This window comes from Catharus ustulatus, chromosome 12, assembly GCF_009819885.2.
Source record: "Catharus ustulatus isolate bCatUst1 chromosome 12, bCatUst1.pri.v2, whole genome shotgun sequence".
Lineage (NCBI taxonomy): Eukaryota > Metazoa > Chordata > Aves > Passeriformes > Turdidae > Catharus > Catharus ustulatus.
The window spans coordinates 3460775-3477406 of record NC_046232.1 but is presented as its reverse complement, the minus strand read 5'-3'; the positions used below and the strand labels follow the sequence as shown (position 1 = coordinate 3477406).

The 16632-nt window shown below is 42.8% G+C and overlaps 1 protein-coding gene across 7 annotated transcripts in view; it reads right to left on the bottom strand.

Annotated features, from left to right (window-relative positions):
* Positions 1–16632, bottom strand: part of NEO1 (neogenin 1) — a 168114-nt gene that overhangs the window by 78802 nt on the left and 72680 nt on the right. For all 7 annotated transcript variants that reach the window (XM_033070546.1, XM_033070547.1, XM_033070548.1 and 4 more), the window contains exons 4-5: positions 14607–14760; positions 7133–7269 (exon numbers count right to left, since the gene is read on the bottom strand). In XM_033070546.1, coding sequence (XP_032926437.1) covers positions 7133–7269; positions 14607–14760 — 291 coding nt within the window. The remainder of the gene's footprint in view (positions 1–7132; positions 7270–14606; positions 14761–16632) is intronic.

Below are 16632 nucleotides of genomic sequence, written 5' to 3'. Positions count from 1 at the left end.
TTGGTGGTGTGAACACTGCAAAAGTTTCTGCTGAAATGGAAAAAAAAAATAAATACCATAAAATCAAAAATTAAACTTGAAGCTTGATTCAACCAATTAAAGTGGAAGGATGACCCTGATGCACAGAGAAGTACTCGCCATTTAGGGCACAACTCCTATAAGGAGAGAATCTCACTTGGAGGCAAAAGGCATTTTAATGAGTTGCTTAGTTCACACATTCACATTTCCTGGAAGTCTCTGGCATGTGCAACTTAAAAAATTACTACTGAACCTTTCAGCTTTTAGTTTGCAATTGAAATTCTGTCATCTCCTTTTGATGGGGAATAAAAGCAGTATTAAAACCCCTATGGTTTATCTCTAGTACATACATCTACTGCATCCTTGAATCCTTAAAAGCATCCAAGAACACTTGGGACTGTAAGCCAGCAAGGCTTACCTTTCCTACAGCATTGTATGAAAAACACACTACAAAAAGAGTAAATCCTGCACTAGGCAAAGTCTGTTCCAAACTAGAAGGCACACTTTTACTTTGGAGACCAACAAAAACCCCACCCCTAAATATGAACCTTGGGAGAAAAAAAATTCCTGTAAGTGCCTGTCTGAGGCACAGCCTCAGCTTACTGTTTTAAAAGTGATTTTGGGGAAAAAGGATTTCTGTCCCTAAAGCAGCAGCTGGTTCAAAACCCTGTTAATATGATCCTCATTTATTAGAAATTCTGGCTGAAATAGAAACCAGCCTTTACAATTCCCTCAGTTCAATATCAGTTTCGACATTGTAGATATTTAAGACACTGCTGCTTAATTTAGTAACATTTTCATTATCCCCAAGGATTCCTCAAGAACATTTACAAGGAAAAAAAATATTTGTGCGAATTCTGTGGGTTACTGATCATTTGGTTTTGTCTTTCTTAATGGGTTTTATATATATCACAAAGCTTTTTTTTTTTTTCATTCCACATGTATCTCATCTTCCTGACATGTGCAGTTCTGGATCTTTCCTCCCATTTCCACCATTCCATTAGGGACACCCATCCCAAAGGATCTCATCCCTGTCCTCATTAACCCCTGTCCATTTGGGGACTGTTTTTAACTGTTTTTTCAGCACCACAAAAATCCATGTGAAAGTTCTGCAACATCTCTGTAACACAAAGACAACTTTTCCAGATATAATGAGACTGTCCAGGGAATTCCAGATGTTCCATTACAAGAACCGCACGATAAAATGTTGTCAGGTCTTTGGAAAAGAGACTCTCTAGAAGAAAAGCCTCCCTTGCAGCAGGATTATCTGGGGCCTGCACACCCTGTGGTCCTGGGGATGGTCCATACAGAGGGGCTGCACATCATCCCTCCAGTCCTCATTACCAGGATCATCCCAGCCTTCTCCTGGCCACAGGGATCCCACTGACCACACACACAGCACAAGGCACCCACAGCAGCTGCCCCTGCTCAGCCTCAAGCCCAGCAAAGGTTGGAAAACCTTCCCAGCCCTGAGCTGTCGAGTCCCTGCTCACCCAGAACATGGCAGCAAGGCAGAGATCCTGGCCTGGCAGGGTTCCCCTGAGCTTCTCCCCCAACACTGCTCTCTGACACCACCAGGGAATGTTAAACATCTGTACTGCTACCAGAGAATCCTCCTTTAAATTCCAGCAAAGCTCATTAGTGACTTTTGGAAATAGAGCTGAAGAAAACAAATGTTGGTGTTCTCATTGATAACCATGCCAAGCTCTCTTCCACGTGTCAAGGGCTGGACAAATGCTCTTCCTGGTGTTAGGAAAACATCAAGACAGACCAAAAAACCCACAAACTTACAGCAGTCCAGCTACAGAACAAGATTTAGACACTAAGCAGGAAAAGCACTGAGTCCAAGCCCCATGGTACAGAAACCATATCACAGTCCTGAACACAAGAGTGGGACTTTTGCATGATGCAAAGAACATTTTGGGGAAGTTTACCTTTAGTATTAAAAATTACACCTCTCCTGAAGATGGGCTTTTCTGGTGTTGAGGTACAATCTGAACAAGTGATGGAGCCTTAGAACAACTCTCCACTGTCCTTCCTCTCCCATGTACCAGAATATCTGTTCATAACTTTTCCACCAGCAACACTTGTCTTGAATACAAATGTGAGAGGCAAAAATCAGTTGAATTAACAAGTAAACTGTGAACTTCATTCACATTAAACTTCACTAAGGAGCAACAGTGGGGACTGTCAGAAAGCCTTTTCAGACAAGCAGTGAAGTGCAGTGGTAGAGACCCAAATTCCAGGGAGTTCAGCTCATCCACCTTCCCCACACCAGACTCCTGGACTCACTGCCCTTGTCTGCATGGTTGCAGAAAAAAGGTCACAATTACTCATTATAGTTTCAGGGCAAGAAATAACTCCTATGAAGCCAAGGTGGTGTTTTTACTTCCAAGAGCTTCCCCAAACAACACATACTGAGACCCTCAAAAAGGACAATAGTTTGTCCCCCATGTGAGTTTTTGACAGGCTCAGGTTCATGCAGCATCTCCTGAATCTCTAATTGAGGAGCAGCCCATTATCAAATACAGCAATGAGCTTAATTAGAGAGGGAAATCGATGAAGATCATCTAGAACGTATGAGAAAGGTCTGAGCAATTTTCAGTGAGGTTCAAATTTCTTCCCTGGAATTGTTTCCAATAATAATGAAAGCTTAATGCAAAAATAAGAGTTACCCAGACATATTACTCTGCTGCTGCAGGACTTAATGTGCTTTGCAAACAGCTACAATTTCTGGGGCAGGATGGCATCAGCTTTTATCAAAGCAGCTGCCCCAGAGAACAGTGCACAACAAGCCCAAGGCTCTTCACATTCAGGCTCTTCCTTCTGCAGCTGTCCTGGTTTTGTTTTAAACAAAGTCTTGACCTGCCTCACGTCCTGGCACATTCTCATTTTATTTTAATAACAATTCGTATGTTAATAGATATATAATCACAACTAGTTTTTAAGCCAGTTTTTAAGACCCCATTCCAACAAGAGCAAAGCAACAGGAAAATCAAGGCAAGGTAATCCTGCCAACTCTCCCAGAACACAGAAATCACTGTTCCCTGACACTGCAGGACCACCACTCCAAAATATTTCTTTTCTGCCAGAATAAGGCTTTGTCACTTGTGAATTCTACTGAAAATATTTCCAGCACTTCCTTCTAAAGCACAAAGCAGACAATTCCATCAAAACACTTCTGCATTTGGATTTTTCCATACAATTTGCTCTGGCAGTATGAACGAGGCCATGAAGAGTCCATTGCCACATGCAATCTCTGATTTATCATTACAGATACCCCAAAAGAAGTATCTCTTGTTGTCTTTTTAACTTTAGTTACATTCTCACAGTGAGACATTTAATGCATAATACTCAAGATACACTATCAGACACTGAAAGCTGTCCTAGAAAACTCAGAAGTTGACTTTCTGCTATTCCAAAAACTCTCTGAAAGGTAATAACAAACATCAGCAAAGAGTAATTCTCACTCTTCTCCCACAAATACAGGGATTTATTTGAGAGCCTGCCATGTCAATTTTATTGGAGAATGACAATGGAATTTTTTGTTTATGACTTTGGTTCATTATTAACTGCAGTAAATATTTCAACAGCAAGAGAAAGTCCCCCCAGGCTGCTGGTCCCCACCCCAGCACCAAGGCAGGCCACAGGAAGCCCCTGTGGTGACCTCACTCAGTCCCAGCCCCTGCACAATCTCCCAGGGCACTGGGCACAGCCATAACTTTGATATATTGCCCAGATGAAGGCTGAACTCATGACCTTCCAGTATTGAACTGCCACTCTGGCTCTTCCAAGCTGAGCAGATTAAATACTGTAACTACCTGTTTCCCCATCTCTGCTGTCATCACTTCCCACTCTTATCTGAGGGAAATGCTACAGATTCTTTCATGGCTGGGGAGAGCAAAACAAATTTTTCCAGTGCTCTCAATTTATTACAGGTGTTGCAAACAAACTGGGAGCAGCACCCACAGTGGGGGGAGAGCACTGTCACTACAGCCAAGAGAGAGGTGACTTTTCAGGCACCAAATTCTTCCCTCCACCATGGGAAGTGCTCTGCCCTTACCTGGCCTGGACTGTGGTGACACCAGCTTTTACACACAGGGAAAACTGAGGAGGTCCCTGCTCCATATTCTGTGATATTCTGGGTACAAAGGTGCACACACATTTTATCCATTCAGTGTTTAGCCCTACATCAATTGTGGACAAGACTCAGCAGTGTCCAGCTTTAGGGGCTGGGACTCTCTCAGCCACACAGGCTTCCCCTGGGACATTCCCTGCTCTCTTCCACACTAAAGCACTTCCCAGATGCACCAGGCAAAGGTTCAGCGTGTGACTACTGGGTCCATGAAATCTCCTGTTTGCAGATACATATAATCACTGAATGGTTTGGGTTGGGAGGGACACCCCCCTGACACCCCCCTGCCATGGACAGGGACACCTCCCACCAGCCCAGGTTGCTCCAAGCCCCGTCCAACCTGGCCTTGAACACTTCCAGGAATCGGACAGCCAAAATTTCCTTATAAAGTTAAGGAAGCTTCTTGACTATACATCCTAGATACATAATGCAGATGAAGAGACTGAGGATAGAAATTTGTGTAGAAATCACTTTTTAAACCCAACATTAGGGCAATAGAAGGCTCCTCTAGCACTTTTTATTTATGACACAAGGGTTTGACTACTTCCAGGTATGTGAAATTGGTGATATCCTTAAGTGTCACCAACAGGATCTGAGTAACTGCACTGAAGGTGCTGCTTAACCCAACTGAAAATGGTACCACAGTAACAGAAAACACCCCAGAACTCCTAGGACTGGTGGCTGTACAGCCCCATATAAGTTGGAATAAGCTTTCCCCAACCACCTCCCTTGTACCTTACACAAACCCACAGTAAAACTCAGCTATTTTCCTGCCAGTTGAGCACAGCCTCAGTGAGACACCTGAGGTCCCTTCCCCCTGGGATGGTCAGGAATTTCATCCCCACTGCCACAAAAGGAGTATTCCAGTGGCCAGCACTGCACCAGAGACATTCATCTGCTTGCAGGGTTTTGTATCCTTGTCAGAGGACACAGACAAGTTGGTCATGGAGCAAAGTGACCTCTAAGAGCATTCCTTTGAGTCCATGCACAAGTCAAACTTACAAGTGAATAAAGTAGGCTGAATCTGCCTGCACATTTCAGTCAGCCCATATCTGGCACTGTCAGGAAGTCCCAGCCAAGAGACAGCCACAGGAACACCTCTCCAGTTTCACTGCCCTAACACTGCCAAGCAACGGCATCACCCCCTTGGCACAGAATTCCATGTCTAAACTGCCATGGGGAAATGTTTTTAGAAGGAAAAAGATTGGTTGCCTGAGCACAGCCCCCAGTACAGGGTGAAACCTCTTTGAAAAAACGAGGGCTTCAAGGAGAGCTGCAGAAAAATACAGAAGGGAGTTAGTACCCAAAAAATGGATTTCTTGTCTGAAACGCTGACAGACTAATTTCCAAGAACGGCAAAAAGAACTTAAATTAAGCAAAATCATGCTGTTATTAGATAGGGAGAGATGACAATTTCTTTAATCTAGAAGAAAATGATCCAGGGATCAGGTAACAGTTATTCAAGCTATTCAACCCTCCACCAAACTACAGTAATGCAGAAATACAATTACTCCCTACAGTGACCTCTCAAGAAAAGTAGAATTAAGATTAGAACTAAGAAGTAAAATCAGAAATGTCACTATCTGAAATGCATAGAATAGTGTCTTTAATACACTTTCATATTTGAGCATAAAGGATTTTCTTTCCAGTGCCCAGTATATAACAAAATTAGCATGGAAGATCTGGCAAGAACACAGCCTACATCTTCACACTCAAATGAAGAAATCCTTTACAATGGTCCAGATAAGGAGCAAAAGAGTTGTCTCCACTTTCATCCCCAGGTGACCTGGCTGGATGTCCTGTCCTGCACTAAGGCTTCTCGCAGCTCTATCCATGACCTGCTTAATTGCATCATATCATTAATGTTATTAATTGTTGTCACTGCCCATAAAACACAAAGCCAATTCTGTAAAACAGAGAGGTTGGAACTGAATTAAACACAGTGAGCTGTTTGAAGCCACCATAAAGTGTTCTGAAGCCTCAAGCTGGGAGGTATTTCCAAAGCTAGAGCACCAAATCTGTATTCTTTTGGCTAAGATATAAGGTAAGAAAAACATGGGATTTTCTGCATGACCAGACTGAGTCTGAGTGCTTCCTTTTGGCCAGAAAACCCTTCCTTTTGTCTACAGAAAACCCTTCATTTATGGATGTTCCATGAATAAATTTCTCCCCTCAGAATTACTTTTTAGACCAACTCTGTAGCACCACAGTCCACAGTAAACCAGGTCAGTTAAGTTCTTGTAAGGACCTTGCATATCCCATGAAACTCCAGAGAAAGAACTGGAAACCCCTACTAGGGTCCAACCAGTAAAAAAAGACATTTCCTCATGGAATGTAAGAAAGGCAAGAAAGGCAAAATTTTACCTGAATTTTTCACCACTCCTTACCAAGCCTATTTTCTTTCCTTACTCAGTCTGTTTCATTTACTTTTTTATGTATAGTAAGATGCTTTTAAAGCTACATTATCAATATTTCAGTGCTTTTTCTAGTAAAAATAGCTTGCAAGAGTAAGCAAAACAGTTACACACACAATAAACCAGCATATTACCAAATATCTCTGGTTTTATCTTCTTGCAAGCTCATTGAAACCAACAACATATTTAAGGATTATGAAAAATACATTAGAGATGTCCTTTCCAAAGAAAACCAGGCTGCAGTACTACAAGCTGCCTTTCAGACGGGGTCAGCCACACTGTGGCCTTGGCCCTTCTTCAAGTGTATGACATCCACCACATTTAATACTATAGCAGCAGACAGTGCAGCTTTTAAGCATCCTCAGGTTGTATTATAGAAGCACACTGCTCATTTGGCTATTTAGGGAATTACAAGCTTTTTGAATAATAAATCAGAGCAACAATATTTATAACAGTACTGGAGAGGGCTCGGTTTTTAACAAGGCACAGAACTGATCATAGAATAAACTTGGTATTTAATCATCTGGAGAAGTGTTCTCTGTGAAAATTAAAATCTGTGACTCACCTTGGACTGCCAGCTCTGCCTGGGCCTCCAGGGTGTCGTTGCCGCTCTCGGCGATGCAGGTGAAGGTCCCAGCATCGGCCTCGGCCACGTCCCGGATCTCCAGGGTTCCCCCAGCCAGCAGCTGGAACCGGCCAGACCTGCACAGACACAACAGGGTCACTCATGGACACGGCTCAGCCATATCCCAGACCTGCACAGACACAACAGGGTCACTCATGGACATGGCTCAGTCACATCCCAGACCTGCACAGACACAACAGGGTCACTCGTGGACATGGCTCAGCCAGACCTGCACAGACACAACAGGGTCACTCATGGACATGGCTCAGTCACATCCCAGACCTGCACAGACACAACAGGGTCACTCATGGACATGGTTCAGTCACATCCCAGACCTGCACACACAGAACAGGGTCACTCATGGACATGGCTCAGCCAGACCTGCACAGACACAACAGGGTCACTCATGGACATGGCTCAGTCACATCCCAGACCTGCACAGACACAACAGGGTCACTCATGGACATGGCTCAGCCAGACCTGCACAGACACAACAGGGTCACTCATGGACATGGCTCAGTCACATCCCAGACCTGCACAGACACAACAGGGTCACTCATGGACACGGCTCAGCCATATCCCAGACCTGCACAGACACAACAGGGTCACTCATGGACATGGCTCAGTCACATCCCAGACCTGCACAGACACAACAGGGTCACTCATGGACATGGTTCAGCCAGACCTGCACAGACACAACAGGGTCACTCATGGACATGGCTCAGTCACATCCCAGACCTGCACAGACACAACAGGGTCACTCATGGACATGGTTCAGTCACATCCCAGACCTGCACACACAGAACAGGGTCACTCATGGACATGGCTCAGCCATATCCCAGACCTGCACACACAGAACAGGGTCATTCCATGGACATCACCACAGTGTGGGACACAGAGGAGTTATAATTACATCATCACATACCACACTGAAAATTATGTTCAACCCTATCAATTCCACAAGAGCAGTTCATCTTTTTGCACTTGCAGCTTCACTTGTTCTTTATTAAATGTGATCCAAGATATTTAGTCAAGAGCAGTCAGAACAGAAGAAAATGAGGCATACTAATCACATAATTTTTAAAAAAGGCATTTTGCAGACCCAGTTGGAAGGACTGCTTGGAAAGCTGAGGGAAGTACAACAGGAGAGACTATGCCTTTACAACACAAGGACAGCAGTGCACATTATACAATGTACAGGAATTCAATTTCTGTGAAAAGGTAAGCCATCTCTGAGAGATTAAATACTTCAGAATAAGACACAGGTTAAAAGAAATTCAAAATACAGATTCATTAGGTGACAAAGGGTCTGTACAGAACTTTCCCCTCTCACTTGCAAAGGGTGGGGAAGGGTTTCTAATCCAGCCCTTACAATCTATCTGCTTTTGCTGCTAAATGGGGCAGATAAACGTGGCACTTCTTCATGCTCAGTGCAGCACCCTCAGATTCCAGCCACATCCTCCTCCCACTGCAGTCACCACTGCCCCTTTACCTGATACAAATTTGTACACAACTTCAGCAAGTTCCTTCAACACTCCAAGTTTCCACATGAAATACCAAATACACTTTCCAGGAAGATGCCAAGAACCTTAAGCCAGGACAACAAGTTGTGTCTGGATGCTGACCCAGAGCCATTCTTACTTGCAGCTGGAAAAGGAAGAGTCTGGGGAAAGGAAAGGAACCTGGTGGCTTCCTGCCTGGCATCTCAAACCATAGTTTGTGGGCAGGAAGGGACTGAATTCTGTCAATATATGAACATTACAACCATTGCACTTTTTGCTTTCTATTTGAAATGGACAATGGAATGCCCAAAAATTAACCTCTGTGCTTCCTCCATTTGAAATTTTCCTAGAATTACAACAGTAGAAACAATCCTGACCTGCTTGGGACAGGTAAATTGTTGGGACACAGACTTTTGCCTCATCTCACACTATTATTTATCAGACAAATATTGATTTATTATTCTACTGTAACTGCTGATCAAATTTCTGGTTAATATATTTAAAAGCAGAGCAAACAAAACCATAACTGGCATTAAATGTTAAAAGCATCCAGAGAGATGTCCCTATCTAGGTGTTCTGTAAGAAAAGCCATACTGTTCCCACTAGAAACACCAGGAGTACAGAAAGGTTGGCTTGGAAGAAGTGCAGGGAATTTGAGTGAAGATATGAGTTTGAAAAATCATATTAAGAGCTTCCCAAATGCTGGGAAAAATGTCCCAGGCTTGCATGGGAATGGCACATCAGACCAGCTGTAAAACCAGGCCTAAAGAAAAACACAGAGTGAGACAAGCCTGGACCTTGACATGTCCACCCATGAATTTTTCTGCCCTCTTTTATTATGCAAAAGAGCTGCTTTGACTTTTTGTTCTTGCAGCAGAGAATGTGCTGAGGGCTGGAATGAAAGCAGGGAGCTGGATCTGCCAGAGACAGCAGGGCATGGAGCAGGGAAGGAGCTGTGCCCCAGAACTGCAACTGTCACATCCTGCAGGAATGATCAGAGGCCATCAGCATGTCCGTGGCATTTTAAGGACATTAATGCCTTTTCCATTGTTACCCTCTAAAAGCAACATGTGCCTTAGGATGCTCCTTTCCCACTGCTAGCCTCTGGAAGTTAGGATGGCAGTTAAGATGTTACTAAAACTATTAAAAACTATTCCTCTTTGTCACTTGAGTTTGTCCTAGGGGATCTCACAAACTACTTGTAGCATTGGAATATTTATGGGAATTCTCCTGTTCAGCCATCTCAACATATGCCATGTTTATATTCCCTTTGATTATTTTCCTCCAGAAAACCAAGGGTTGAGTTCAATTTCCTAATAGGTGACTCAGTGGAAGTTTAATGGAAGAAAACAATCTGCCAGACTCCTTGGTGATTCCCTCTGTATGAATCAGCTGTGGAGAAATCCTGCACTTAAAGGAAAGCTGCTTTTGTAATAAAGCATAACATCTTAATTCTGTAAGGACAATGAAGCATTTTCACAAAAGAGTGAAGAAATCAGATTTCAGACACTGGAGACAAAGAATCAGCTTAATATAAAAGTGATAACATAATTTGAAGTGTCATTAAAAACAACAAAGATTGATCACTCATATGTCAGGGACGAGGAAAATCAAATTCCAGCCTTTTGTATGCATTCCATACAGCCTTCACTTGCAACCCTGGAACATACAATTACTGAGCTACTCTGGATGCCTCACTCACAGGCTCTTTGTTTCATTAGCACAAAATATAGTGAGCCTTTATTAATTTACTGTAGTCAAACTGTCAGTTATACCCTGAGGTTTGGGCTTTTTTTCCCTCTTTTAAATTACTATTCCCCAAACATCTTATAATCTATTTGCTGTCTCAGTAAGTACAGCAGATAAAATTAGACAGCAAATTAGATTATTTTGTGGGATCTACTACAGAAAAATCTCCATAATTACTCTGCTATGCTTAACCTTTCCTGAGCTGGGCAAGTAATTCACTTGGTACCAATCACTCAGAACCCTGCAAACAGAGATGTGCACTAATGGCAATATCACACATTCACAGGGAGCACTAAGGAAAACCCTGCATTAGGGATGTGATCTTACAATCACAGATTCATGAGAGCACAGACAGCAGAGCAGATATGAACATGGCACAAATGCCCTCAGCTGTCAGCCCCTCACTGCAGGAAAGTATTACCTGTACAATCATGTTTCTGCAGGAGTCTTTCAATTACATGAAATTTTGCTAAAATGAACAGTGCAAACTCCAGTAGAGTTTGCTGGACTTTACAGACATTAAAACATTATTGCTCAAGTCCTTTCTGTGGTTTAGTTTCAGATGAACCATCTCATCTACTGCATTTTTTTCAGAACCTGTGGTACGTGCATTTGTTCCCTCTCTTCCAGAAATGTCCCAATATAAATGAAGATACACAATATATGCTGCTGGAGCACATACTGATCTACACACTGCAAAGTTTTCAGAGCAGATCATCTTCCAGATATTTCTCTGTGCCTGTGTCCCAAGCTCTGGGGACAAATCCACCTGGAACTTCCCTTTCCAAGTTAGGAATTGTCAAAAGCACAAAGTGATTCCTGTGCTTGCTGAAGAACAGAACCTTCTCACAACAGATTCCTCAGCCAGACTAGAGACTGAAATAAAAATATTCACTAGATAAGAAAGGTTCCAAGTTGGCTCAAACCTGAAGAGCTACTCAGCCTGAATATAACACCTCCATTCTAACCTTTTGTACCAACCAATGGTGACATTACAGATTTCACTTCAGGAAGTTTTCCATAAAGGGTCTAAGATTTATTCCAATAACTTCATACTTCAGTGCCTTCCCTGCTTCCTTCTATTTCCCTGAGCATTCTCCACATTCCTGGTAGAGATACTACTGACTCAGTCCATGGAGCCAATACAGCTGGAAAAGCAGAAGGATATTCCCAGTGCTGAGCCCATGGATGATGTCTGTCCACGTGCCAACGGTAAAGACCAACCAAGTATCCATTTTCCACCATGGATCACACACAAGGCTGGAACCTTCCTTTGGATTCTGGAGCTCCAGATTGAAGCCACATCTCAATCTAGAGCAGGGCTTAGTCTTTTCCCTTTTTTACAGACAGTGGAGTTTTGGGAATACTATAAAATTTGAAGATTACAAGCTGGACCAGTGAACCAATTCAAGGGAAAGCTTTAGTCTTTAGTGGCATTCTTTACGGAGAACCAAGAAGTCAGCAGTCTCTCCATCAGATTTCTTTAAAAATCTTCAAGTTAGTGAGTCAGAAGGATTCCTTGGAGTTCTAAGAGCTTTGTTCCAATGGAAACTTGGAGCATTGAGTTAACTTTCGTTTCTCAACCAACACCCAAAGCTTCCCTCTCTCACACTGTAATTAATTTGGAAAATATTTTAACACAACGACTAATTTCACAATATATTGCATTACAGGCTGTCTGAACAACTGCCAAGGCTGCCATCACTCAAGTTTACTCATATTTATCCATTAACATAAATCTTATTGCAGTCTTCAACAAATAATCCATCAAATTTAATCGCCTTCCCTGTTCTCCAGATCTTATAAAAATATTTAATACCAAAACCCCACCACTCCCTATCCTTAAAGTTAATCTATTTTCCTATAAATACAGGTTCCTATCCATATTCTTCTTAGGAATACAACTTGAAAGGCAAACATTCTATTTTGCATTAATTAATTACCACAGTCATGACAAAAGTAAAAATAAGGTTTTGTATAAAACCCTCTAACAGGGGGCCAGAATTGGGAATAATCTGTCCATGCTGAGTTTTGTTTCCTAAGCCCAGACACATACAGAAAAATCCCATTATATATGGCTATACCTACACATACGTATGTTAATGTTTGAGGTGGGGATGTGCATAAACAAACCTGGGATTTCAGAGCTTTTCCCAGGCAGAAAATCTGCCCAGATGAAAACAATCAGTTTCTTCTTGGGATACAGAAAAGCTGCACTAAGAAAGTCGTACAGTTATATCAAAAGGGGATTTTAATACAAATTAAATGTGATTTAATTTGTAATTACATTAACAGACCATGCATAACAAGCTAAGGTAGCTATTTAGCAACAGTAACTGCAGGCTTTTCTCCAACAAAGAATCTTAATTTCTGGAGATTTTCCATTTATTCTATTCACACCAATAACACAATAGCTGGAGTGTAAATGGAGTTTAAGAGGCTTCTGTTCTCTGCTCTTTGAATCTCTGCCCTTTTCAGCCACAGTCACAAGCAGCAGACTTAGGAGCTTTGCTCAGTTTGATCACTTGAAGGAACAATGAAAAAAGTTTACCCCACAGAGGGGAAAAAGATCAAATTTCTACCTTTACCTACCTTAAAACTCAAGCCTACAATGAGCACACGTTTCACTTTAAGAAAAGAAGAGCCAAGTGTTGCAAGAAAAAAAACATCAACTGGAACCTGTTCCTGTAACAAAGGGCCAAAATACTAAAGACTAATGCTAAACATTCTGAAAAATCAAGTTAGACTTGGTTCAAATTGTGTACATTTGGAGATCAAGTATATTTACTAATGATATGCTCCAGCCTCCAGAACTCACTCTGAATTATGAGAAAAAGAAAATACCTGTGAAGCCCTAAGAAGTTATCATGGCAACCTCAGGGAATGAGGGAAGAGAATTCCAAAGGGAATTAACAGCACTGTATTCAGTGGTGGGAAAAACTGGGCTATATGTCTCAAAAATCAAGAACATAAAAGGAGAGCATTAACCTCCCTGTGCCCTGAATTTGTCACAACCTAGAGAAGGACAGGGCAGCAAAACTTCCTAAAGACATGACATGACATCACCTTACGTACAAGAGAAACAAATTCAGATCTTACCAGGCACATTTATTCTGCCATTTCACCCCATGTGATTGTGCTGCTCTAATGAGTCTGTACCAGCTTTCATAGGGGAATGAGTTCTTACATTTGTAAAACCCCCAGAATTTAAATCATGTGCCTTCACACTGACACAGCACCATCTCTCAGGGGCTGTTTGTCATTTCCCACAGCAGTCTCCCATCAAAGACAGTTCAAATTACCAGCCCCTGGATTCTTTTAATTTAAGAGTTGCCAAAAAAGAGATATATTATATCCCTGGTGCTGCAGAGACTTGAGCATTGTTCTGGCTGCTTTCTATGTCAGCCACACCAGAATTTACCTCTCCTTGTCCCATGATTAACTTGGCTCCCCATTAATCTCACTGCTGACTTCGAGGGACATGGAAAACATTCAAATATCTGTTTGCAATCCTGGTTCTAGGAAGTGCGTTCATTATATGGACAAAAATGGCCTTGATAAGATTTGTTCTGCTTTTTTTATACTGATTTTCTACCACATTATTCTGACTATGTCAGCAATGAATGTATGAAGTTTTCACTTGAAACATCTTGGAAAGCTCACTGATTTTTTGCCATCATGCCTACTACTTTAATATTTTATTTCAATGAGAAAATGTGTCATTTTGCTTTAAACACTTACTCTTCAATTCCTGTGGGACACTCTAACACAGAGAGGACATTTCCACTGTAGAAAGAATGAGTGTAGGGCTTTGCACTCCAAATACCCCACGTCATCCTCCTTTTCCTGCAGTATCCTTACTCCCTCCATTGCTGCTTCTACTACTGTCAGTCTAAAAGTTATCTATTCTTAATAACCTCCCTGCTTCAGACAAGATTTCTTGGCTTCAAATTGGTTGCAAAAAAACGCCCTGAAACTGTTCCAAAGCCTCCTGAACTACCTCCCTTATCCCAACACCGAGCCTTGGAGCTCCCCAGCATTTGGGATCAGCCTCTGCCCTCCAGGTTTCAATCCCAAAGGAAGGTGTGCACCGATCCCAAATCCTGACTCCAGCTGGATTCCTGCCATTACACAAAGACAGGGCTGTCAGCCATTATACTCACCCATCTGTGGGAAGCTCTTCATCATTCTTTGTCCACCTGATTTGGGGAGGTGGGGATCCTGCAGCGACACAGGGGAACAGCGCGCTCTGCCCCGGCAGCCGGGTGAGGGACTGGGGCGCTCTCAGCAGTGCCAGGCTCTGTGGCTCCTCTGCTTCTGCAAACACAACAGGACACAGCTGGCACCAGAGGCAAAATCAGAAGATGGTCACGTTAAAAACCATCAAAACCCCCCTGAACCACAACCCAAACAGCCAAAGAAAATCACAAATTAGACCTCTAAGTAATTTCACGATTATAAGCCGCACCTGATTATAAACGGCACTTCCGAGTGTCAGCAACTGTCTTGGGTTACAATCCAGAGTGTGATAAAAGGTATCTGTTCTATCACCATCTGTTCAGGGTGGGGGCAGTGATCCTTATCTCAACGGAGATATTCTGCTAATGGGCCATCCATTGAAACCAGGCAGGGCATTGTTCTTTATCTTTTCACAACCCATCCTTCCTCCAGCCAGTCATTTTTTGCTCATGGCCATTGAGTCCCACTGTGGGACTGATAAAATTACTGCATCCCATTGGGAGTTGCTCCAGCCAGGGGGAAGAGCCCAACATTTCTTACCAAGATAAAAACAGAGGTTTTGGGACACTAAGGGAGCCCCTTTCTCCACTGGACTCCAGAGGAAAACCGGATTTCTCCACATCACCACTGGACCTCTCGAGGGAAACTGCACCTTGTACAGGAGCACTGCTCCAACTGAGCCACATCTGTCACTGCAGGAGGATGCAGCCACCATTTAATGGGACTGCTACCAACACCCTGCCTGACGGAGTGTCAGGCTGTACTCTGACTTTGTCAGGGTTTGGGGTTTGTTCCTTTGTAGTATTGTATTTCTATTTTAATTTCCCTAGTAAAGAACTGTTATCCCTAATTCCCATATCTTTGCCTGAAAGCCCCTTGATTTCAAAATTACAATAATTTGGAGGGAAGGGGTTTAAATTCTCCATTTCAAAGAGAAGTTCCTGCCTTTCTCAGCAGACACCTGTCCTCCAAAACCAGCAACTTTTTGTTCTTTGTCCATATATAAGCCACACCTGATTATAAGCCGCACTTTGGGTTCGGACCAAAATTTTAGTCAAAATGGTGCGGCTTATAATCGCGAAATTACTGTAATTTCCTTCCTGCCCTTCCAGAGGATTCCATCCCCACCTCACCCACAACCTCTGCCAGAGCCTCTCCCAGCCTTGTTACCATCTTCCTCCAGACATGCAAAGTGATTCCCCACTTTTGGGATTCTCACTCTTCCAACTCCCTGGGAAATTATTTCACTCAAAGCTACAGCCCTGAAACTGGAACTTCCACCAGGTTGCAGAGATTTAGGAAAGAAAGGAACAGGTTTTAGTTTGTCCAGCAAGCCTTGGGCTTCATCAGGTAGCTGCCTGAGGAACTGCTTTTACATGCTGGAAAATTAAATTATTGCAGAAGTGACTGACCCCAAGTAAAATACAACAACCAAGGAATGTGCATATTGAAGTAACACAAAACAAAAATGCCCCACCAACAGGGAATCCTCTGAAGTACTTTTACATTGGATTAAGCTGGAGAGAGAGGGGTGTTTGCTCCTTTGTCTTCCCACCCTTAAGAAGAATCACAAGCCAAGTGCATGTTTATTCAGTCCCTACTATAGTGTGTACCCTGTCTGTGCCTGCCACTGTATCCAGAGGAAATGAGCTCTATAGAGTAGCTGCAGTTTGGGTTGAGTAACTTCTGCTCACCCTGCACTAATTCCTACATTGCCAGCATTCTGAGGGGTGCTTGGAGGTGTTAGAGCAGCAAAGCTCCACAACTGGACAAGGCCTCAAACTATTTCTGGTCACCTAAAATGGGGACAGTATTCTGCACCTACTCTACTCTGCTCCCTCAATGAAGCACATTCTAGGTCTCATTACACTCATATTTGGCTGCTCTCTCACTTGGGCCCACGGTGATACTCGCAGGGATTTCAGAAGTTGTTGTTTTGGTGTTCTTCAG